At 44.9% G+C, this 25,895-nt stretch overlaps 1 protein-coding gene across 1 annotated transcript; it reads right to left on the reverse strand.

Moving 5' to 3' along the window:
• Positions 1-474: 474 nt before the first annotated feature.
• Positions 475-24,637, reverse strand: jag1b (jagged canonical Notch ligand 1b). Its single transcript, XM_079248570.1, has 26 exons — positions 24,340-24,637; positions 23,769-24,074; positions 17,596-17,647; positions 15,090-15,347; positions 14,778-14,838; positions 12,601-12,731; positions 12,401-12,520; positions 11,081-11,194; positions 10,877-10,990; positions 10,678-10,791; positions 10,175-10,221; positions 9,576-9,749; positions 8,900-9,050; positions 7,987-8,151; positions 7,780-7,893; positions 7,557-7,670; positions 7,272-7,385; positions 6,827-6,943; positions 6,065-6,092; positions 5,628-5,713; positions 4,897-5,010; positions 4,688-4,797; positions 3,839-4,078; positions 3,285-3,416; positions 2,888-3,029; positions 475-2,336 (listed from the first exon to the last, which is right to left on the reverse strand). Exons 1-26 carry the CDS (start codon positions 24,394-24,396, stop codon positions 1,861-1,863), a joined length of 3,651 nt encoding a protein of 1,216 aa, XP_079104696.1. The 5' UTR covers positions 24,397-24,637; the 3' UTR covers positions 475-1,860.
• Positions 24,638-25,895: the final 1,258 nt, after the last annotated feature.

The raw sequence follows: 25,895 nt of genomic DNA on the forward strand, positions 1-25,895 counted from the left end.
CAATCTCTTGACCAGGCTTTAATCCTGTCAAACTCATTCTAAAGCAGAGATCATCTTTAAACTCTAGTTTGTGCTCAGATCTGTGCGTTCAAAAGGTTTTAAAGAAAGCTGCTACTTGAACCTAACCGACAAGAGGAGCGTTGTCTGAGGATCATGAGGAGCGAGGGGAATTTTTGTCTCAGGGATCAACTTAATACAAGGATGGCTAACTGCAACGCAATTAGCTGTAAAACTATTTGGACAGGGACCTCGCTGGACTCTATGATGTCTCTCCAGCTCCAGTCCCAATAGCAGCTGAATGGGAAAAGTTTTCAGGTGATCCAACATGTTTGAATGCAGCACAGACGAGACTCTTCAGTCGCTCTCCAGAACAAAGACAACTTTAATTCTCTTTTCATACAAAAAATTTAATAAATATGACTTTCAAAAATATATTGCCAGATCAACACATAATTCTCAAGTTCATAACACAAAAGTCAAAAAAATGGGACAAAATGTTGCCATGATCTCAAAGGGTTAACAAATGAGATAAAACATGTTTGTCTTTAAGAGCCTCATTTAAAAAAAAAAAAAAAAAAGGAAATGTGCACAGAAACAAAGCAGACTCTAGCAGAGCAAGGCGGTGTACTTGATTTCTACAGCAATCCCATTGCCCCCCTACTGTTCAAGTACTCGTGGTCTAGCTTATGATCTTACGCTGACTAAAGCAGATGGGAATTCTGGTGCGTCATATTGATGCGAGTTGCCTTGCAAATTGGTGGATTTTGACAGCCTTTGAAACGTGTCGATGGGTTCAACTGCAGCTGCTGAAGAATTTTTGTTCCCTTAAAGTGTTTATCCATTAATGGCAAGCAATATGTCTGCCACCATGTCCAACCCTTGCAGCAGCTGGGATCTTTTGTTTTCCTAACCTCACTTGCCTTCAGTTAAGGTCCTAGCAACAATTAATGAAATGTCAAATGTACTGAAAAACAAAAACTAAAAAAGAAATAAAAAGAATCATCAGGCCAAAAAGTGCCCATCTTGCATTTTCTATAGTTTTTGAAAATTTGGCTTTTTTATTGAATTAATTGGAAAAACAAGATGTAGTCAAAGAAATGGATAGGCTTCTGCAGCTATCAAAACCTTCAAACTAGACAGAACATATAAATAAAAAGGAATGATATCTTAGGGCTCTTGATTATTAAGTTAATAAATCAAATATACACAATGATTAATAAAAAAAAAATGTACATATCTACATGTTCTAATTTGTCACATAAATTCTTCATATTGGCAGCAACTGCTGACATTGAACCCTTTCTTCTCCTGACCCTCCCACACAAAAAGTAAAAATAAATAATAAAGTGGATTTCTTTTTTTTTTTATTTTATTTTATTTTTTTCTAATTTGACAGTTGCTGAAGTCTAAAGCTGAAAAAGGCACTTTCTCCAAACAGAACTAGAAGGAATTCAAGCACATACTAAAAATAATTAGCTCTAGTGTTGAACACATCAGACAGTTTTAGTCATTGTACAACAATTACACCAGGAGCGCCTTCCATGTGTCCACTAAAATTTAAAAAAAAAAAAAAAATTTTTTAAAAAGTGAAATGAAATGCACAGGAGGACACTTTTGCGAGTAGTTCTACAGTGAAATGTAGACCAGTGCCTTGTGTTTCCAGCCAAACAAAGCAACTGTCACTGCCAGTGTAAGCCAGCTTGTCAAAACTTAAATTAACACGGGGAATATCTGAAAATACTGTGAGGGTCACAGCTGACATGACCATTTACTAAACTGCACATGCCGAAGCTCCCCGGTTTCACCCACCACCTGGGTGTGAAGGCGCAAGACTTGGTTGCACAGCAACGCAGCTGTCTGCTATACAATGTAGTCCATCCTGTTTATGCTGTTTGCTGTCTCCAAGTCTCTGTTGTCCTGTTTATTAGTCCAATTAGGATGCTTGGATGTTGAGTTGGGATTGGAGATGGGCGCCTTCTCGTCCCTCTCCACCAGTGTGTATGCTGGCTGTTTGGCAAAGCGGCCCTTCTGTAAGTGCCTCTCCTTGTCGTCGTCATCCCCCTCGGGATGATTTGTCCTTATTTTGGCAATGATAGAGTTCTTGTTCTCGTAGTCTTTGATGGCCACAGTGAGCCCCACATGCTTCTCTATGGGGTTTTTGATTTGGTTGAGCTGCTCCCGGACATTGTTAGTTGTGTTGTCCTCAGAGCCCGTTGCTGTCGTGCCGTTGTGGTTGCTCTGTTTCCGCCGACGCCGCATGCACCAAAGCAACATGGATATCAGCAAGAGGACCCACACGACGATGAAGATGGAACTGAGGAGGGGCACTAAGTAATCTGATGAAAGAGGACAATCATGTCACAGAGGTATCAGGTTTAGTAGAATTCACTGCCCCATCATAAAACGGCATGTTACATTGTAAAGTCACATCAGATCATGGATGTAAGATGTATCAAGTAATAGATGTAAGCTAATTTTACAGCGTGACCTCTGAGCCCCTAAGAGGGGAGGAGGCTGCTTCTCTTTGGCTATGGCAGTAGTCTCCTGTCAGCATGCTGATGAATGGTGGACACATGCAGGAGTCCAGCCAGTTGCAGTATGAGCCAATCTAAAACCATGCAGCCAAGCAGCTCTACTCTTTCCATCGAAGTTCTGGCTAGATTGTCATACAGCTCTGTTTCAGCTACCATCAGAGGGCCAATCATTTTTGTGTGGGAGACAAGGAAAAACACTTTCATGTAAATACATTTTTCCTTGGTACTCGGCATTGTTGTCAAATTCAGGCCTTGGGTTTATCTCTTCTAATCTTTACCAAAAAACAAACAAACAAAAAAAAATCCTCCCACCCATTTCCACTCAGTCATGAAAAGATGGTTTTGGTACATACCGGTTTTGCTGGGGCTTGGCACACGGACTTCGACGATGGCAGAGATGATGGTGTTGTTCCCGTTGCGTTTGCTAACCAAGTCGATTATCCTGTCTGTGATCTCTTTAATGGGGCTGTGGTCCAAGCGATGGTCTTCAGTGGACTAGATAAAAAGAAGTGAGGTTTAAACTCCCATTTGTTTGGGTTTGAGTTCCATTTTTCTCCGCAAAGAAACGATGTTCACTTGCTGCCAACGGATGACACAAAATAACCCAACCTAAATTCATCACACATATCCCTACTGAGCATCTTTAAGCGCTGCTAGGACGGCATGCTGCAGGCTGTAAATCACAAAGGACTTTTCTGGGTATGGATCAATAGAGCAACATATGGCAGACAGGGCGGAGGTTGTGCTTACGATGCAGACGTGGATCTCGTTGCTGGCGGAGAACGACGGGTCACAGGTTATAGACACAGAATGCTCCAAGGAGAAATTCTTTACTACGTTCAAGTTCCTCAGCTGCTTACATACTCCCTCCACAGTCAAGCTCTGCACACCGACAGGAGACCAAGCACATGTTAGCACATATGGAAATGGGGGGGTGTAATCAAGATTAAAATAGGAAAGCTAGGTTTGCATTTTGGCAGAAGGTTCAACATCCTATCTGGCTGAAATCCCCTCAATTTAGATTAAAGACCACAGGCTCATATGCTTGTCACCATATGCTATCATGCATGTTAAAGAACTGGCGAGTGATCCCGTGTGCTGACAGAGTCTTGTTTAGCTAAAATTCATATTATCCTGAAAACAATAGCAGTTTTCTTCATTTTTTTTTTCTTAAAGCAGAATTCTAAAACCTGATCTTTTACAGTTTACTGCACCCGTTCATTTATGAGTGGTGCTGCAAGCCAGGCATGAAAAATGACCCTAAAATCTGTTCATTCAATCTCCCCGGTGCCTAGGTAACTCACTGGAAGCAAATTCTCTTTGTTAAAGGTGAAGGTAATGTTGGCGCAGCTGTTGTCCTGGTAACAGGAGCTGGGGTGGCATTTGATGGGAGACTGGGGCGGATTGGAGCGCCAGCACTCTCCGAGCTCGGGGCAGGGCTTTACAAAGCAGTGGCCCTCCCTGAGGGGAACGCAGCTCTGACCCAGCGGACACCCGCCTCGTCCTTTGGCACTCAGCTTGCACGAGCAAGGGCCACACCACATCTGCAAAGGAAAATGAAATCATTTAGATTTATGTCAGATTTGTCTTTGGATGTATCAACACAAGCCAGTTTCAGGATATTTGTAGCCTATATAGTCTCTTCTAACCCAGAGATTTATGCTCCAGTTTGCTAAAGTACATGAATATCACTGCCATAAATATAGTGGCCCCCAGTATGTCTGACGACTCCAGATCATTTCCACCCCACGAGCTGCATCAGTAATGGCCCATTGTTGATTTGCTGGTTAGATGAGCATGATAAGAAGCTGCTGCTGTAAATCACCACATCTTGGGTTCATCCAGTGTAACTGTGGGAGATTCTGAAATTGCATCCGACTCCAGTTTCTAACAGCACTATTGTTTCTTTTCAAAACAAAACTGCATCATCCCTGTATAGAATTTGACACTCGTGAACCAGCTCCACCCAGACACACACACTGTTGTGTGGAGCCCAACATGACCCTACCTGGGACTGAGAACAACCACAAATGCAGACGTTGAGTCCAGTAAAGTTCTTCCACCAGTAAACAGTGACATCAGTAACAGCTGTACAGTCAGTGGAAATGCTTATTTGTTTGCAGTGTGTCTAAGTGTGTGTTGTTTAGACATACCTTTGTGCACACAACTTTCCCATTGGAGCATTGGCATGTGTTGCAGTCCTCATCCCATGTGGTTCCATCAGTGGACACATGGCCATTAACAGAACAGTGTTTTTTGGTCACTGTGTTGAAAAGAATAATCGAGTGAGGAATATATATTAAAAAAAAAAAAAAGCCAAATTGTGTGTGGATCATTCTTTTATCATCCTGTGGAGTCGTACTTTCTTGACAGTGTGGTCCCGTCCTGTCTGGTGGACACAGGCAGCGATATCCGTTAATCTCATCCACACAGGTGGAGCCTGAGGCACACGGGGAGGACTGGCACTCATTAATATCTGTCGCAGAGGAGAAGAAAGACAGAAAAAATAATGTTTCTCCGTGGAATAAAAAGCATAGCCAGACAGAATTCAAATATTGGGTTAAGCAAATCAGCACACAAATCTAATTCCATGACTGCATTTGCTGAGACCATGTGTCATTTGCACAGTGCGTACACAGACACGTTAATAAGAAACAAGCAAACATGCTTTGAATCAGCACTGGCTTGACTTTTTTTTTTTTTTCTGTGCCCTCGCAGCTTTCATAAAAAGACAGCATCATTAGCAGGTATGCAGGAGCTAAAGGCTGGACTAAGCAGAACAAAGGGTTTGCAATGGGAAAGAATGTGGCCATCTGAAAGCCTTTAAGAGGGAAAACAATCTGTATAATCAGTGTCAGAGAGCATGGCTGATTAGCTGCTGGCCTGCTAAGCTGGTTTACCCCAGGGACAACAGCACGGCCCGGTGAAGTGACACCAGAATGGCTCAGCCTGGCCTGAAGCCCAGTGTGTTGATAATTAGCCAACTAACCCTGCCATTTGGAGGGACTGTGATGGTCCTGCTGCTTGGATGTGTTCTAACTTTCTGCCTCAAACGGGTATCACAGAGAAGCTGCAGGCGGGATTAATACTCACTGCTTCGACAGTCTGGGCCTGCGAAGCCTGGAGCGCACTCGCAACGGTACCAGTTGTCCCCATCCACACAGGTTCCACTGTTGTAGCTGCAGGAAAAATAAAAAGAAGAAATAATTCAGATGCACCATGTTTGTTATTTTAGTAATTCAGGTTGGAATTTTCTCACCAATTTCAAAGACAATAAAACTATCAGTCTTATTATTATTATTGGACAAGTGTGCGGCAGTGTGGGCGTGAGCTCCACAAGTGTTTGGATAAATAAGGCTTGCATATTATGGGAGTTCACAAAACAGGGTTTGCTGATTGCGTCCCAGGAATGACAGACAGGAAAGGGTGTCTGCCTGGTTTCTCAGAGAGCATGCACGCAGGTGAGGAACGACACGGGAGCAGCTTGTTTACATCTACAAATCTACAGGAAATGTTTGGTTTTCACTTACCATGGGTGGGGACTGCAGTCGTTGGTATCTGGGAAATAAGAAGAAAAAAAAAAAAAAAGACAGAGACAAAAAGAAGTGAATGTGTTGTTTTGAATTTGTTGCCTCACGTAGGAGTGTTCAGTGCAGATGGCAGTAAAAAAAAAAAAAAAAAAAAAAAAAAGCATGTCAGAGCTTGTGTGTGCAGAGGTGTGGTGCGCCGGTCAGGCTTGGACGCCAAGCTGCCTGGTTAACCTGCCTCATTAGCGAGAAGAGTCGACTCCCGCCCTCAAAAATTTGTTACAGCCCACCACCACTAACCTACAGCTCCACATCCAGATTCCCACCTCCCTTACATGCAATCGTTACAGTACAAGAGGAATTTATGTTTTGGAGAACATGCATACAGGGCAGGGATCCCAGGAAAATCAGGGAAATAGAGGAGGGCTGCAGAACAAGGAGACATGTCACTGTTTGGACAGGAATGTAATGACAAGAAGGGGGGTGGGGGGACTAGAAGAAAGAGGGAGAAACATCTGTCTCCACTTTCCTAAACCCTTTTCTCCCTCCTCTGCTTTTTTCCCCCCTTACCGGCAGCAGCCAGCAAGCGCAAAGAGATGAAAAAGGTAAAAATAAATAAATAAATCTATAAATAAACAAAAGGCTGTGTATCAAAAGATGATGGGAGAGTCGGATTTAATCAGATGCAAGATTTTAACCTCTGCACTGTGTAGCTTTATCAACATTTATTAGCCATAACTGTCCATCTTCATCCAATCTACTCACTCTGGGTGCATGTGGGACCCTCCCAGCCTTCCTTGCAGACACAGGTGAACGAATCCCCCTTCACCACACAGGTACCTCCATTCTCGCACGGGTTGGGAAGACAACTCGAGTTTTTGGCTGAAATAAGGAGGGGAATAAATGCAGTCACACTCATTAAGCTGTTATGATACGAATAATGGCTCGACTTTTTTTAAAAAAATATAGGTTCTGTTTGAAGTGCACCATCAGTGCAGTGAGGGATTATAAACGGATATCTGTTAGCACTCAGAAGAGATGGTGAAATAGGAGAGAAGGGAGTGTTGACAGTCTGAGGGGATAAAAAGTGTTTGTAGAACTTGCAGATCCGACAAATGTGATTAAAATCCAAGACAAGACGGAACTCTTCCACTAAACAACCTTTTGTATATTTGAGAATGAGGCAACACGCCGTGACCACGTGACTCACCTATGTTACATGTCGTACCCTCCCAGCCTGGGGAACACTTGCACTGGAATGTATCGCCTTCATCATGGCAGGTGCCTCCGTTGTTGCATGTGGCTTCATCGCACTGACTCTCACCTGAAGGCCGCATCCAAAAAAAAAAAAAAAAAAATTTTTAGAAGAAGGATTTAAGGTTACTAAGGTAATATAATAGATAATTACAAAGAGCCATGAGCACATGAGCCATGAGCCTGCGAGGACAGACAAGATGGGTGTGGAATGAAAGAAAGAAAAAAGGGAGGCTCTCACGGGAGTGGCAGGTTTTTCCCTTCCAGCCGTTTTTACATTCACAGAAGAAATCAGTCACCAGGTCTCGACACGTTCCTCCATTATGACAAGGGTTGGTGCTGCAGTCATCAATGTCTGGACAAATTAGATGGGAGGCTGACTTATATATGGCATATCAAGCACAAAATCATGCTTTTGTTAGACTGTGAAGACATGCATTTGGCAGGACTTTAAGGGAACTCACTGATCTCACAGTGGTCACCCTCCCAGCCGTCACCACAGATGCACTGGTACACGCTGACTTTATCGATGCAGGTACCTCCGTTGTGGCACGGATTGCTCTCGCAGTCGTTGATGTCTGAAATTCAAGTGAAGGACAGGAAGATGAGTGAGATATGGTACTGCTTGTGAGCAGTCATGCCTTGGTCTCTGTATCATGCACGAGTCTTACTCTCGTGGCAGTAGGTGCCTCTGAAGCCCTCCTGGCACTCGCAGCTGAACTGGCCCCCGGCTTGGCTCCGGCAGCGGCCGTGAGGTCCACACACATTTGAAGAAATGTAGCGCTCTCCTCCGGGTGTACTGTTGGATGCCACGGCGACGGTGCAGCTGTCAATCACTGAAGACGGGGAATTCATGTTATAACTTAGTTCTAACCAAAGTGACAGGTAAAATGGGACCCAGAACAACGAGAAAGACAGGAAAAGATCTACGTGAATGCAGATGTTTACAGTTCACAGCACCTTATCGGTGTGCCAATGAGGAAAAAGAAATGATAGCAGATAAAGCAATAAGCCATTATGCTTTCATAAGCAGTTCCGAGTGATCTTTTCACTGCACTCCTAAATCCTTTCCTTTCCCCTTGTCTGATCAGGTTAGGCAAACTGGCTGAATTTGCTCCCCTGTAATCACTTAATGCTTGCCAAGTGCAGAGATATTCTCACTGTGTATCTGACTCTGTGGTTGGTCCTCTCACTCAATTACACAGACACACACAAAGAAAAACGTGCACATTCACTGAAGGGGAAAAGAAGAGGTAGCCCACCAAGTCGTTACCAAGAACACACACTGCGCTATCAGTCTATTGCCAGAATTCTAGGGAACTTAGAAGATGATAGAACCAGTGAAAAGCTCTGCTGAGGAGAGCAGGAAGAGGTGCTGCCTTGAAACCTCCCCACTTTGGCCAAATAACTTCCCTGCATGAAACTGAAACATAGGTATAGCCCTGATGGGAAAACGTGGCTAAAGCGATCAGGCAAATAGAGAAAACCTGGCCTTAGTCAGCGTATTTATTGCAGCACGCTATGTAGATTATCTTACGGGGGCCCTCTGGAAAAGCTTGTGGTTTCTGTAGGTGGGAGACGTACCTTTGCATGTGGTGGTGCGACAGTGGTCCTTGAGGTGGGAGCAGTTTTTGCCCTCGTAGTCTTCCGGGCAAGAGCAGTAGTAGTCCTTTGCCAGGTTAAAGCAGGATGCTCCGTTCTGACACGGGTTAGGTGAGCAGTAATCGATATCCAGCTAGGAGAGAAAGGTATTGAATAAAGCGGTGAATCTGATAGCTGACAGTTTCTGCTACAGAAAACAGAGCAAAGCCCACAGCATCCTCCCTGCAGGCCTTGCCAGGAACACACACACACACACACACACACACACACACACACACACACACACACACACACACACACACACACACACACACACACACACACACACACACACACACACACACACACACACACACACACAGTGTTAGGAGGAAGGGGGGAAAACAAGGCAGAGACATAGGAGCCGTCCTCTGAGTCCAGGCTTCAGCGCTGAGGAATGTATCCCACTGTAGCCAGGAGCAGCTTCAACAAAGAACTCCATTTTTTTTTTTAAAAAAAAGGAGGACTGTGGAACAACAGCCATTTAACAGGGTGGAGCAGGAAAAATGTACAACAACCCCGAAAGATACTGCAATCGCAGCAGAAAGGCTTAAAATGCTAAATGATAGAAGGGAGGATGCTTGCGTTGGTGCTTATTGGTGCACGAGGCCCGTCTCACCTGGCAGAGATTTCCGGAGAAACCGGTCAGACACAGACAGTGGAAGCTGTTGACTTCGTCTTGACAGCGGCCGCCGTTCAGACACGGTGAGCTCGCGCACTCGTCAATGTCCCTCTCGCAGTGTTCGCCAGCGAAACCGGGAGGGCACACGCAGCGATAGCCATTTACCAAGTCCTGACAGAAAACAAATATCAGCCCCGTCAAAGGTGGAGTCAGGACAACAACCGTCGAGCCAGGAAGCAAGGCGAAGTGAAGTAGAGTGGGTGGGTGGGGGTAATATCACAGCTTTGCAATTATTTCAGCACTTTTTCCTGGCATGGGCTCAACACAATAATGTTTATGGTAATTCAATCTAGTGTGGTCAAGAAATTTGTGTGTCCTTCCCTGAGAAACTCCTCTGAAGCCGTTTCTCTCAGATTTGATTTCAGAGGAATTCCACAACAATTCCACTGCTGGTTTACAGCAGCTATTTATACAACCACTGTAAATGTCTCTCTGGCATAGACAAAAAGGACACAATAAAACAAACAAACAAGCAGCTTGCCAAAGCAGCAGGTACTGCAGCGATAAAGCTAGATGGATTTTGACCCGTCACCTACCTTGCAAGTTCCCCCGTTCTGGCACTGGTCCTTGCAATCGTTTATATCTGCATGGGAAAACAAATCTGAGGATTAATTCTGAACAGCCTGACTAAATAGTCTGTCTTTGAAAACAAGTCTGCACTTTATGTTTCCCATGCTAAGGGCCTTTAAAAACAATGTCGGAGCTGGAGAATGCAGCGCGAGAGTTGGATAAAGCGGCTGCAAAAATCAGTGCAAAACAAGAGTATTAAGCAATCCTGTCTGCTGCCAAGTGAAACTAGAGCTGGGATCGCTTTGAGCCACCCCTAAGCACCGCAGCCTTGGCCACACACAGGTCTAATAATCATACAGCAGACAAATTTACACTGCAGGAAAAAAGTCTGTGCAAGAACAACTGGTTCTGCTTTACGCCTTCATGTCGCAGCTGTATTTTGGCATGTACTGAGCAAATGGAAATGAATGTATAAAGAAAGCAAGAGCTGGACATGTGTCCTGCTCCGCAGCTGCAGCTTTCAACTCACTGATGTCACAGTTCTGTCCTGTCCAACCGGGGAGGCATTCGCAGAAGTATCCACCAATCAGGTTGCGGCAAGAGTTGGCATTGACGCAGGGCTTGCTATCGCACTCGTTGGCATCTAAATGTGGGAGGGAGAGGGTCAGTGGTATGTGCGTGCACAGTTTGCAGCCATGAAGGGGTGGGGAAGAAGTTGAGTACCCCACCTATTAGACATGTCTTCCCCGTCCACTGTGAAGGACACTGACACTTGTAGCCGTTAACAAGATCTTGGCAAGTACCGCCGTGATTACAGGGGTTTGGAGAGCAGTCGTCTACATCTGCACAGGATGAGGGATATTTGGTTAATCGAAATGATAATAGCCACGAGTGTGTTGAGGTTCAGTGGGTGTGATTCCATGCAGTCTTACTGATATTGCAGGAGGGGCCGCTCCAGCCTGGCGCACACTGACACTCGTAGCCTTGACTGGTTTCTGAGCAGCTCCCTCCATTAGAACAGGGATTGGACAAACAGGCGTGTTCCGCTAGGAAGAGAAAGACAAAGAACTGTAATCTCCAGCCAACTCGTGACACTTATTTTGCAATGAAAATATATTTCTTTTATTGTGGCTATTGAGCGAATAAGTCACTGCAAAGCAAAATCAGATGCTAAAGCCTCTGACTAATTTGCGGAAAACCTCACTACTCTGCCCAGTTCCACTTTGTTACCACAAAACACCCAAAGGTCGAAGCTTTTCCTCACCCAATGGCAAGAGCCGGTTTGCCCTGCTTTAAAACCCCGCTTAAGACAAAAAGAACTATCTCACTCTCATTACCCGCCTGACAGACCACTCCGCCAGGAAATCATCTTTCATGCTATGTTGACCTGATCAACGCACCGTGACTTCCCTCTGACTCCCCGCCACTCTTCGTCTGCATGATGAGAGTGGCGGGAGAGGCGGTTCCTCCTTTACAGGTCAGTTAAGGATGAGTGCTTCCCAAATTTATCAGAAAATGAATGATTCACTCAAGTTATAACCAGGCAGTTAAGGGTGATGAGAAAACATCTCTTGGGGTAGGAAGAGAGAGGGAAAATGAAGGGCTGCACCCTGAAGCCTTTTGCGTAACAATAGCCTGATGTATCCCCCTGGTTGGCAGACCTCCCGCTATAAAAGGGCGCCGTCCTGACATCTCTGCAGTTAAGCTTTCAGCAACCTGCAAGGCTCAGATTTAATGAAGAAAAAAAACCATCATCTCTATGGTAAGTGTTCGCAACAGCTGAACCGCAGCTCCACCTGTCTCAAGGAGCAAAAAAAAAAAAGGGAAGACTGGCCTCTGAAGATCAAACCGGTGGATTACCTGACTTGGGGAGGGGGGCACTTAGACTGAAGTGGAAACAGATTATTGCGAGTTATCACCTCCTCTGATTACAAACTTAAGGCACCTCTGACCTTTTGTCTGTGAGCTCACTGAGCCCCGAGTCCTCCCACTAATTGTAACTGCAAACATGATTTCAAAAGTTACCCCCCCCCCTCAAACCACACACACAGTCCTACATTTCAGCCTTATTTTAAATACAAATAGTCTTCCAAGGATGACATCATAATAAATCCTCACACTGCTCATCTTCCTTCATAACCTTCCATAAAAAGTCCAAAACTAAATTAAAAACCGAACAATAGTGAACAAACTGTGCTGTGACCTTTTAATGCTAAATAAATACAATTGTAAAGCCCACCAACAGCCCTCACCTCTCTCACAGTTTGCACCGGAGTAACCCTCAGCGCAGGTACACTGATACTTGTCGGGCCCTGTGTTGATGCATGTCCCTCCGTTCAGGCACGGCTGGTGAGTGCCACAGTAGTTCAGGTCTGTGCCAGAAAAGATTTAGTTTATTTAGACACAATATGGATTAAATCACTCTGTGACTGAAACTGGGAAAAAAAAGTACCTTTATCACACAGGTGTCCACCCCAGTTGGTTTCACACAGGCACTGCCATGGCTCCACACACGTGCCGTGTACACAGCCAGGGTGAGGGATACACTTGTCACAGTACTGGTCCTGCCAGCCATACAGACACCTGCGAAGAACACGGAAAAGCCTGCTATCAACATGAACTACATTTAAGAAATAAACTCAAATAGAAACGCTCAGAACGTTGAAGAAAACCGAAAACAATTCGAGCGAGGTCAAATCCTTGTGGTATTTAAAAATGTTCAGATTTTAATCTCACACTTATTCCAGATTCCTTCGCAAGAAATGCGGCAGTAATCGGAGCTTAATGAACGACACATCAGCATTTGCAGCATGGAGCCGCACAAACGAAACAAAGAGGCAGTATTCTCGCTCTACCAACTGAGCTGAATCTTTAAAGACCGCAAATGAATTTTGAGCAGCAGTGTGTTTACGCAACAGCTTTTTTAACAATACTTGGGCACAAGGACACAGGATTATTTAGCATTTTACCAAACAAAGAAAAAAAGAAAAAAGTAACAAAACACTAGATTACAGTTCCAATGGGACCTTTTGCATGGCTAACATTAGCATGCGGCCAGACGCTCCCTTTAACAACACTGTGCCTGTGGCTTGGCAGTGGCGACATTCTTGCAGGGAGGAGAGTTCAGCCCTCCTCTCGGCTGCAACGCCGCTGCTCGTCCTGGTTCTCATGACTCAGGACTCAGGCTTGTGCCCTGAGGCAGGAGGAGGAGAAAACAGTTTGCTGACCACTAAAATATCCAGGTCCATAATTACACTGATAATGCTGCCCCTTTTCTTCTTCCGCTCCACAATTAAGGCAGCAATCGGGCCTGGCTGATAAGTCTGCTCTTTTAGAGGTGGCAAAGTAGTGATACAGTTGCTGCTGGGGAGTTCAGCGACAGGAAACACGGAGTCCCTGTGGGGGGGTGGCGCTCTGATTAGCCTCAAGTAACGGACGGACTGTAAAAATAAACGTGGTGCTTAAATAAACTTCAGTCTGTGATTAAGGGGGCCATTTTTAAAAAGTGTGTTAATCCTTACAAAGAACAATAGTGCAAGAAGCATCAGCAGGATCCCAAATCATTTAGATAGCACGCAGCCTAAAGACTTGGGGAATGTGACGTTACATAGTGACACACTGCGGATTCCCATAAACACATTAATGGTCTTTACGATAGTCGTCTCCCTTCCACAGGTGCGATGTTTTTACTCCACCCCTCAATTAGAACCCAAAGCTTGAGATTCGAGAAAAAGCTTGAGCATCATGAGTAGCAATGACGAGGAGGCTGCCCTTCCCTGCAGCCAATGTTTCTATGTACCGCTGCTGTTAAAGCCAACCATGGGAAACACATCGCACACTACAATAAAAAAAAAAAAAAGAGCTTGCTTGGAGCTCTCGGTAAATAAGAGCTAATTCCTGAGCTTTGACAAACGGCCACACCTGTGTAGAGACTAATGCAAGTCAAGCTCCTGTTCTGCCAGTGGCCACACAAGCTCTTACAAGAAACCCGATCAAGTCAAAAGCTTGGGAAAAACAATAAAGCTGCTGCATAAAATGTACAAACTTGTGATCATCCCTGCACTTGATTTATGGCCAAATCAGAAAACTAAGAAAGCCGCCAATGGCTGAACTATGGGAAGAGTTGGACAGTTGTTGCGAAGCAACACGCCCCAGCTCTGATATCCATCTGAGCCCGGCTTTTCCTCTGGCTGTGTGCACAAACAGCATTAGGAAGGCATTAGCTACATAAACAGTACACTTTAAGGCTCATCCGAAAGTTTCACCTGATTTGACTGATAACGCTCACCTCATTAGAGGGTTAGTTACATTTTTCTTTAGCTTTAAATTGTGGCAGCTGAGCTTCTTTTTGCTCAGGCTGGCAGCTCTGGCTTAAACCTGAGGCAAAATCTCTGTTAGAGCTCCGATACCGAAAGTGTTTTGGCCGGAAAACCATGCATGTACAGGAAAAGTTGAGTGCCATGGCACAACTGGTGCTTGGACACAATCCCTACAGATGTGCAGCAGCCCACACTGCAAATTTCTGGCTGCATCCTCCATAGCAACACAAAGGCACTTAAGCAAACTGTCTGACAGTAAAATCAAAGATGGCAGGCTAATAAATCATACAGATTGGCCCAGGCTACTTACTTGCATTCACCTGGCTCCTTACATGATCCATGTTCAGTGCTGCAGCCCTGTCGGCATATCGCTAGAATGTAAAGAAGAAAGAGGTGATCAGCTTAACTAGGTTTCTTGTTTTCATAGCTTACCAAGTATGAATGGAGAGGAAACAGCAGTGAGAGCTCAGGAACAAGCAGTCATTCATTGCAGACCATGCAGCAGACAGTACATCAGCATGAATCACAGATTAGTCTGGCTTTATGCTTAGAGAAGAACTCTTCACAGACATATTCCTTTAGCAGTGATGCCTTTCATAAGTGCCACCTCAGCAGGGCTTACCAGTGTTGCAGTCAGGTCCAGACCAGCCTTCCAGACAGGTTTTATTTCCATTGTAGTCGCAGGTGTAATGCCCAAAGAACTCGTCCCTGGGCCGACAAAACTTGTTGCAGCCGAAGCCATAGTAGTGCTCATCACAGATGACTCGGATTTGGTATTCAAACTGGGCGACGGGGCCGTTGTGAGTCAGCTTCTGCCAGTGTGGGCTGGGGTTGATCATGCCTGAGTGAGACGCTTTCTCTATCAACTTCCCATCAGCACCTAAAACATTTAAAGACACAATCAAATGAGTCTCCAAATGCATTTTGGTTGAACCCCACTCAACTAAGCCAGAGTTTGAATGTTTAAGCGAACAGTGCAACGCTTCTGGGTGTTGCAGTGTTCTTAATCATAAATTGGGAACCCAAAAGTGGCCCAGAAATTCTGACACAAATTGCAGAAGATCTCAGTGATAGCAGATTATATGTAATTAAGGCAACTATGTGTCCTAAAGAGGAAGAAAAGTACAAGGAGGAAATGTAGAAAAAAGGGAAAGGATGCCTGTAATGAGCACTTTTAACTGCTGTTTTTCTCACGCTCCCAGTCCAACTCTGCCTGGTCGGTTTCTGAATCCAAGCTTTACAGCCTGAGGATAATACCGGTCTACGATGCTGCTCGCTGCATCTGCTCAGGCGAGGAAAGAACCACAGTCGCCATAAATTACAGTGTGATGCCGCAGTCACTGCTGGGAGGCCCGCCAGCATGCCATCAGCACTTTTTTCCCCTGCCTTTTTTTTTTTCGTACGCATTTTTGTCAACATTGGAAATTGTATTAACGTCAACACTTTCACACACTTCACAATTGTCCATCTACCGTTCGCATGTAGAGCAAAGTCGCAGCCCATGTTGCGACTGCAAAGTACACACAGACTTAGTCCCAGAACCAGACATATTTTCTTGTCAAACACAAAGAGGTCACAGCTCTGTCAAACGGGAGTACCGCAGCCAAGAGCTGTAATGAGCTTCACACACAGCAAACACACTTGAACTGAGCAAACATGCTCAGCCCAATCTCCAGACACTACACTGCCGACTTACAAGCCCTGCGCATTTGCTTGCACATGAAGCACTCGCTACTCGATGTTTAAATCTTCCACCTGGGAGAGAATGAAAAATATGTCACAATCATTATTTACTGTGGCTCACACGAGCAGAGGTGGCTGACCACGAGGCCAATCGCTCCTCTGTGTAGTATGACGCAATGCAATGCAGGGGGAGGGAGGGGGTGGCTGTAATTTATTTACGTGCATAGTGGTGTGCACAGGGAGGGAGACCGGGACGTGGCAGCGTTCTGAAATCGCAGCGCCCGGTAACATTTCGCAGGAGCCTGAAATCCAGAGTTCAGCGGTGTGGCATTTCTCTACCGACTGCTGGCCTGCAGTGTCCGGAGTAACACTGCCTCGCTACCTGCTGCCTGGCCTGGAGCCACACATAAATCAAACAAAACTTTAAACGATGAATCTCATTCTCCAGCATAAACTTTCTAAAAACTTATTAGCTACTTTAGAGCAACATCTTCCCTCAAAACTCACAAATCTCCAGAGGCAGGAATCTGAAAATGCTGCTCCTCTCAAACTGAAACAAGAGCTCAGCTGTTTTATCATGATTAGGAATCTATTTCAATCTTAGGACGGTCGCAACACACAAGGCTAACAGGACTGTGACCTAACCTAAAGGTGCCCAGAAAAGGCTTAACCACCGCTGAGTGTACATTCAGTGGGCTTTTCACACCAGTGCCCTAATAGTTCTCTGGGGAGCGGCAAATACAGCAGAAAAGACCGAAACCTTGTTAAGCTCAAACAGACATAAACAAGCATGGAGACGAGGCCCTGCCCTTATCTGGGATCACCACGCTGTCGCCAACCTGACCACCAACCAGCAGGAATCCCAACAGCAGCCAGAAGTAAGATTTCAGCATGATGTTACCACTGTGTCATCTCAAGTTTCACGATGAAAAACCAACCAAAAACTGAGTAATAACCTACCCCCCCACAACCACCACCACCACCACCCCCAAATGGTTACTGGTTGCAGCACCAGGCTGCAGGGTCTGGACGAACTGTGTTTCACGCCTCAGTGACAGTGAGACAGTGTGACCTCAACCCCAGCTCAGTCAGTGGATCAGTCATCGGCCAAATAAAAACATTTTTATAGGTTGGTGGTGGTGGTGGTGGTGGTGGTGGGGGGGGGGGGGGGGGGGGGGGGGGGGGGGGGGGGGGGGTGTTCAGCCTCTCCTCTCCTCTACCTCACCAACCAACCCCTTGTCTTGTTCGTCACAGGCACCTGTCAGCGAACTTTAAACGAAGAGACACACATATACACAATGTGGGCCTTGTGGAGGGGGGTGTTCAGGAAGACTAAACTTCCTTTACTGACCTTCAACATAACTGCTCCCAGGCATCGCCACAAGAGATAGTAACAGAAAGAGGTGGGAAGATGAAGATGCCAGACAAGCAGGAGAGGTACTCACCACTGGTTTCATTGTTGAAGTCCCAGGCCTCCACTATCAAAGTGTAGGACCTCTGATGGAGACAAAGACAGATAGAAGACAGAGTTAATGAACAGTGAGGCATTACGAACATCTATGCATCACCCGTACTGATGAGTATCAAATATTACATACGTTGCCTTTAATAGTCAGTCAGGTCTGAAGTTAAATACATAAAGAAATTAACTTGTGTTTTCATCATAAATCAAATATTTGTAAACGCACTAATCCTTAAAAACACTGAACTTTCCCGTTTCCCATAACCTCACCCGTCATGCTGGTGACGTTTCATCTCCCTCTCATGGAGTTAGCTTACAACAAAGCCTGGAGCAGATTCTGGTGTGAACTTACAACAATGGCCCTGTTGATCTGATTAAGAGGATAAGCCTGAGGTGCTGCAGAGGTCTCGCAACGATTAGAATGGCAGACACACGGCCAGTGGTCTGGCCTAGCTGGTTGCCCACCCAGTGGGAGGGTGTCTGATGCGCCAAAAAAAAAAAAAAAAAACCCAGTGCAGACCTTCTGCGGAGGAGTGAAATACATCTAAATGAGACGTATAAAAGGAGACTTTGCCCTACAAGGCCAAACTCGTGTCTTCATATTAGTTACTGTAACCTGTTTTTCCATGTGTTTATTAAACGTGGCACAAGAAGAAAGCGCACGCTTTTTCCACTGTTGTGAGAGAGTACACAGTCCTTTTATGGAGTATGCAGAGAGATTTCAACATGCAACAGATGACCATTTAGACAGAAGTTCTGCAGCACTTTGTGGAAAGAAAATGAGATAGAGAGGTGCATATAATTAACAGCATGACATAAAATGAATAAATAAATAAATATATTTACATGAAAAGATAAGGCCAGAGGGACTGAATGGCTGCCACACTCTAAAGGGCCTGTATGGATTTCAGCACTCCAGAAAATGCTTTTGTCTGATTCAGAGTTGGTCGCGCTCACACCAATATCAGCTTACACATTCACCCTGCTCTGTGCTGCAGTCAAGTGGGGCAAAGGACGATGCCTCTGCAAGCACACACACGACAGATTCAAAGGGAAAAATCAAATCCTGCTGCAGCGCTCTGGCATCCACCAGAAACGCCTATTATTTGCACACAGTTCCTAGCAGAGCTGCATGGAGGCATTTCAGAAATTTGGCTGTGCCACTTTGCTGTGATGACTTCATGGTAAACAAACCTGCTCGAAGGAAAACCCCTGCTCACTTTCCACACAAAGAAAGAAAGGGTATGACTCACTCCCTGAGCCCCCCCCCCCCCCTCCGCCCTCTCCTAATTCATGGTTTTACCTTGTTTTCTCAGGCATTCAACTTTCCATCTTTTCAGAAAACATTGCCAAATCATTGCCTGCCAGTTCTTTACTGCAATCAGGGCAGATATTGTTTAAATGCTGTGTGCATCACCAGCAGAGTACACAGTAAATTCTGGCTCACAACTGGTTGCAATTGCTTGACACAAAAGTCCAGTGAATGAGTCACTGATCAAGTGTAGCCCACTCGGCTAACAGCAACAACTGCAGCCTTCCTTTGAAGCATTGAGTAGCATCATGTGAATGCTTTTGGTGTTCACAGCTCACGTGCAAAGCTTAATACAGCTGCACACACACCGGAGTGTTGCACAGACTTTCCATCAAGACATCAATTTTTCCAAGCCTAAACCATGGCACTTAAATGCATCATAATAAGTTTTACTGAATGACTTATGAAACCTCTTTGAGTTTAGGGATGACCAACGGAAATGGCGCCAACACATGTGACTATGCTGTTGTCACAAGCGCTGACTTCATCCTAAAAATGGGAAGTGAAATGCAAACATCACTGAGCTCACGTCGCACGCTCATTTAGTTTTGCACAATTATTAAATCAAGTCATCGTTGTGAAATTAGACTGACGCGTTTGTGACTTTTAGGTGTGGAAGAAAAAAAAAACGAACAAAAAATGGATTTTGCTTTGGGTATGTCTCTTCTCAGCAATCTGCACAATCTGAACATTGTTTTGATTCTACTGGCAGTTGCACTGGGAACAGTTATGGATCACTGCCAAGTGAAAAACAACGGCAGCCCCGGTTCACCTGCCACACAAGGAAAATTTCATACTGTGTCTAAGACGGAAAAGATCGTGGGGAATCCTATTAACTAAATAGTTCTATGTCAAACATGTACCTGTCCCTCTGTGTAGAAGTTGCCTGAGGTAATAAGACATTAAAATGCAATGCAGAAAAACAAACACGTACCCACGTCTTGCATGACTTTGGCTCAGTGCGGAGGCAGTGACAGCATCACAACTCTCACCACCAGATTATTCATATGTAAATCCAACACTAACGTGATGAAAGGCCATGCCATTAACTAATAGCGCAGTTGCCTCAGATACCAACGTCTGGATTCTGTGATTTGCTGATTCAGCGCCAATCACAGAATCCTGCACCATTAAGTTCATATCTAAGAGAATGTCAGGATGTTGTTGGGATGGCAAGTTAAAGACAAAACAACTGCTTGCAGAGAGTGAGATATTACCCGACTCCTCATTCACTAACACTCCATAACTCCTTGGCTCTTATCAGCTTGGAACTGTCTGCCACTGCCAGGTTCACTTTTCCCAGGCTCCCAGCTGACTCACTACTCCTCTTTGAACTACAGAGAACACACTCCCTTTCCTTTTCTCTCTCTCTCAAGCACACATATACTCTGTTAGACACACACACACACACACACACACATACAAGAATAATAAGTGTGGCCGTATGTCTTATCTTTCCTGGCAAAGCAGACACTGTCCAACAGACAAGCAACATGAGCGATAAAGATCCTTCCAGTTCAAATCACACTTACTTGCCAAAGAACACTACAGAATCCTTTCAGTAGGGGAATTTTCCTAACACCCATTCTCATTCTGCCTTCCACTGACAACTAACCCATCGAATGTACCAGGAAATATGAGAAAATGCTCATAATAATAATAATAGTAATAATCAGTTATGTCTCATTGACCAACAGGGAGAAGCCAAAGGTTGACATCAAGGCAAGGCAGAGCAGATTAGACTGTTTTAGGCTCAGCATACAGGAAATGTAAACAGTCTGGTCAAAGATATGTTGACCCTCTGTATCAGTTTTCCTGAGCCAATCACTTCAACAGTATCAAACTGCAGTCTAACCAATAAGCAGGACTGCTTGGCATGACACCCTTTTTGCAGTAAAGCCCTGTGTCTTGTCATGAGAAGCCAACTCTCACCTTCAGAGCCACTGAAGGGTAAGAATGCACCATTTTCCCAAGAGATTTCCATCTCAATCCAAGAGTTTAAGGAAGACTGTTGCACAATGAAAAGCGTTTTGAATATCTTGTAAAAGTGTGTCACCTGGGAATACACCGGAATCGCACCCAAACAAAAGAACATCGCCTGTTGCCAACTAAAACAAAAACAGGTTTCTCGTAAGGAAAATAAGATCCTGAACCATGGACCTGAAACCAGGAAAGAATGTTGTTTCAAGCATTTACACAAGATGTAATCCAGCTTCTGCATTGTTTACTAACCATTAATACACAGGTTATTCAACAAGCATGATAAGCAGTGGAGCGTCAGAAGTCATTCTGCAGCGTCACAACCGCAACGAACCACCAGCACCCCTTACGAGCCAAGAACAAGGTGAGGTAGAGAGGTAAAAAGGATTGCATTTTTTTTATGTACTTTTCATTTGAGCAATTGCGATATTAGAGCCAACTTCATAACATAACATGTCATTATTCTCACAGCAGCCAGTTTCACTTATCCTCAGGGCTCAGCTAACTATTGTTCTGGGACACACCTGATTCAAGTTCTCAAGACTGCACCGACTTGTTAACAGACTCAATCACGCAGACATGGACCCATCTGTCTGAGAGGTGGAGCGGCGTTGTGTGTGAAATGAAAGGAAGATAATTATACTGCTTAATTCAGATGTAACAGACCTGAGAGGAAAAGACAGGGGAAGCTTGAGGAATTAATAAAGAATAAATCTAAGAAATCTGCTCCCAGAGCCGCTGGATTGATTCCCTCAGTTCAAATATGCTGAAGTTGCCAAAGAGGCAAGGTCACAGTTTTTTCCTGAGAGCCAACTACATCACTGCTGAGTCTACGACAACTGCTTCCTGTTGCTTGCCCTGTGTTGGTATTACAGCTGCGCTGCCTCCATTATGCTCCATAATCCTCACTGTAGTCACCGAGGGCAGACCATTGTCCCTGCTTGATACACTGTGAGGGCCAGTGGAGCTGGGCCCTCACTCCTCTGTGAAATAAAAGCATGAAGCAGACACTATGAATCCACACAAGGCTCTGAAACCCCGGCTAGCCTGTGACAAAGATGTCCGGCCAACATCACGCTGTCCAGCTGGAGGCTGGGCTCCTGCCCTACCTGATCTGAGCACATGTGTGTAGCCTCATTAAGTGCAGCAGTTACCGTGGGTGGCAAGGTTAAAGCGATGAAATGCCTGGGGTCCAACCGAGCGTGACTTAAACAAAGCCCTTGGCCTGGACAAGAGGCCAACTTCATGCAGCTCACAAGAAAGGATGAAGGGAAAGGGAGGGGGAGGGCTTCGTGAACTCTGAGTACCCAACAACCCAATTGCACCACACTGCCATCTGTCCACAACAGCCAATCAACTGATGAAAAGGACAAAGAGTGATATCATACCAAACCTGACAATTGTTAATGTGCACTGAAGTAAAGCACTTGAAGTGAAGGATGAGCGAACATGGTCATTCTCCGATTCTCAGTCTGGCTGTTTGAAACTGCTTTGTACAACTGAGCTGCTTTAAATGCAGTTACCTGAGCTCCTCCAATGTGGAGTTTCTGGCATTTCTATTTATCTGGAACTCATCACATGACAAGAATTCCTCTCATTAGTTTAAGGATTTTTCCTTTCAAGTTCCTGGTCAACTGCTGCACAAGTCCATTCAACAAATGGGACTGATGCTCAAGCAGTAAGATGAGACTAGAATGGCTGTAAGGGTTTCACGCTGACTTAGTGTTGCCACAGTGCGAACATAAACAGAAAAACTCAGGAAAAAAAAAAAAAACAGTGGGGCGCCAGTATGCAAGTGGAGCGCATATAAAAAATACAGACAATATCAAATTGCATGTGAGCCTCTGGGAGACATCGTTTTACTGGTAGATCATGGGAAAAAGAAAAAAACATACCTAAATGACCTATTCTCACAGGTAACATATACACAAGGAGTAAAGGGACACAGTGCAGTCCAGTTCTTTCACACATCTGCTCCATCAGTGTGGACAATGCTCAACATCACAACCAGAACTTCCATCGAGATTGAAGCAAAAATAGCCTTGATGTAATTGGACACACACATACCACCGGACTGTGCCTTTCAGCTATCAGGCACAGTGGAGGAGTTTGCGGGCCAAGCTGTGGGGCCAGTCAGTCTGTGCAGTTCTTTTTTTCCCCCCCTTCACAACATAGAAATGTGCTCCAGCATGGCAAATCATCCCTCTCACACAAAGCTCCAACACTCCCACAGGCCTGTCAGGCCCATTTATTTACCCTAGGAAGAAGAGCTGACACTTAAAGAAACCAGAAAGATGGTTTTCTCTCTGGAGCTGCTGCAATGTGCAACAAGACCAGCTGCCAGGGAGGCAGAGCAGGGGGGGGGGGTTCTGGGAGAGAGAGGCTCACCCAGCTTTTCATCTCACTTTTAATCTGCTGGATCAGGTCTGGGAAGGCAAGATACAATGCTATGAAAGAAAAGTGATCTCTTTTGTTATGTTTAATCTTTAAAAGGCAATTATAAGTAGGCTCCCTTACAATAAACTTTTGGCACTGTTTTTTTTTCTTTTTTCCCACTGATCCCAGAGGCAAATTTAGACATTTCAAGGTTAATAATATGCAAAGTAGTTCAGCAACCTGAAAATGCTTAAATGCACAGGCCTAGGTCTGATGGAGAAAAATACCTGCACATGGTAAATTACAGGCTGAGACCAGAGGCGGAAAAAAAGACAGTCAGAGACACTTTCTATGCAACTTTTTAAGTGGAGGTGACTCAAAGCAACTGCACTTAACTGTCCTGCACACAAGACATTTTCTCTTTCTTTATTTGGTTTGTAGATGTACATCAGGGAAAAGTTTGTTTGTTTTATGAAGTCTCCACTCACCGGCCAGGCAAAACTGAAGGGCAAAACTATCCTGGATTTGTCATTCCTGACAGAGCTCCTGAAAGAAAACGTATTCCCTCCGAGGACAGGCGTAGATCCCATTCCGAAGCTGCATGGCCCAGCAGCAGAAACCCTCGACTGGTATTCCTTCAGACAAACTTTAAAAAACGTATCGCACTCGTCCCGCGTGCACTTTCTATCCGCCGTGTTCCGCGTGCCGTCGCAGCACATGCCATTCAGCAGCTCTCCGTTCACATTGTGCATCGACAAAATCTGCAGCTCGAATTGTCCCGATCCCTCTGACACCTGTTGGGGAAGACACAGCAGTGAAAGCAGGGGTGAAACTTTGAACTTGACACTCGTTTATTTAGCCTTTTTTTTTTTTTTTTTTTTTTGCAGCCCTTTTCACTGACTGAGAGCAACTTTTCTTGTTCGACATGGTTACATGTTATGTTAGCATAGCCGTGCACGTAGAAGAAGAGACGCAAGCAGTTACAGTACATCCACACGGCTGAACCGAGTGACCTTTCCCGCTATTTTATCCCCACTCCCAAAAAGTGCTCCAACATACCTTTACAAGAAAGCAGAGCATAAAGGCAGCCACGACGGAGCCCCGTCTTAAAATCATGCCTCCGGACTGCTGTTGCCACTCGTTTGTACTAGTCGTCTGGCCGACACACGGCACCAGAGCTCTCCTCTGGTTTAAACATGCACGAGTGGGGGAAACAACACTTTGCTTGGCGGAGCACGGGGTCCGGATTCATAGAAGAGCTCTCCCTTTGTATGTCCCTCAACCACTCCGAGAGTCTGCTCTCCTTCGATATCCGACTGTCTCCACTTGTTGCTGAGGAAAGTTTCAAACAGTAGCCATGCAGCCCACTGCTGACTGACTGACTGCTCCGAGCTGGTCTGCACAGATTCAGCACAGACGAGAGAGAGTGTGTGTGTGTGCAGGCTTCAATATTCATGAGAGCAGCACTGAGCCCGCCCCCTTCTCTCTTATTATGAGGATAATCACACACTTTCTCTCAAGAAGAGTTGGCTTTAAGGACTTTCTGGCACTACTTTTGTGGAAAATAAAAGCGGAAATACTCTATGACCTGAATTCATATTGATGCACATAACTCTTCACAACCACAAACCTAAACAAAAATTAATTATATTTTCAGACATGCCTCAATTCATACCCCACCCCTCTTTTTAAGAGACTGCATCTTTCTACATCTTGCATTATTGCATTCTGCACTAACCGCAATTTTTCCTGTAATTTTACCTCATAAAGATTTATGTCGGCTTCAAAGGTGGAAAGACCCAGTTTAAGCTGGGTTTTGCTCTCTTCTGCCTTTGTGCCATTAGGCAGCACATTAAATCTTTCTGGCCTGCAAATAGAACTCACATCAAGGCCAGTTGCTGAGCCAAGGACATTTTCTAAAAGCGTGGTATGTTTGATGAGCCTTGGATGAAAAGAATGAAATTCTTCTGCACATTTTAAACATATTGTTATGCTCAGAGATGCTTAAAATCTCTGAATGTCTGTAATTGCTGAAACCTTGCAGACCGCTCAACATTTATGGAGAGAAGACAGACCTGCAGGTTTTTATCTGCGCCTAAAGAATGTAACACGTTTAAACCACTTGCTGTTTCCAGCTATCAGCCTGCCGTTTACAGCCAAACACAGTAGTGCCAGGTGGATGTTTGTTTGAATGAATTCCCTGCTGAGCAGATTCACAGCTCCATCATTCAGTTTATGTTGATGTGGTTACAGATAAACTCCTTTTGGTGTCAAAGGGTAATTGTGGCCAGGTGTATTTCTGCAAGAAGGTAATCTGTGAACTAGATCAGTGACTGGGACAGCACACACACACACGTACGTTTTAAAGGAGGGATGGGAACCCCCTCTGCCCTGTCGTTACTGATTTGTGCAAGCCAATTACACAGGTCATTCCATGGGTCACAATCAAGGAAATGCAGTTGGAAACTGTGGCATTGCATAGCAACGGTGCAAATAAATCAGTAACTACATAATATTTCATCATCACATTTTATGACCATTTATGAGGGCATCACACATCCCACATGTGTGCATGCAAATCTGATAAGCAGATCCCATTTTCTTGTTTTATTTCT

This window comes from Telmatherina bonti, assembly GCF_933228915.1.
Source record: "Telmatherina bonti genome assembly, chromosome: 11".
In the NCBI taxonomy this organism is placed as follows: Eukaryota; Metazoa; Chordata; class Actinopteri; order Atheriniformes; family Telmatherinidae; genus Telmatherina; species Telmatherina bonti.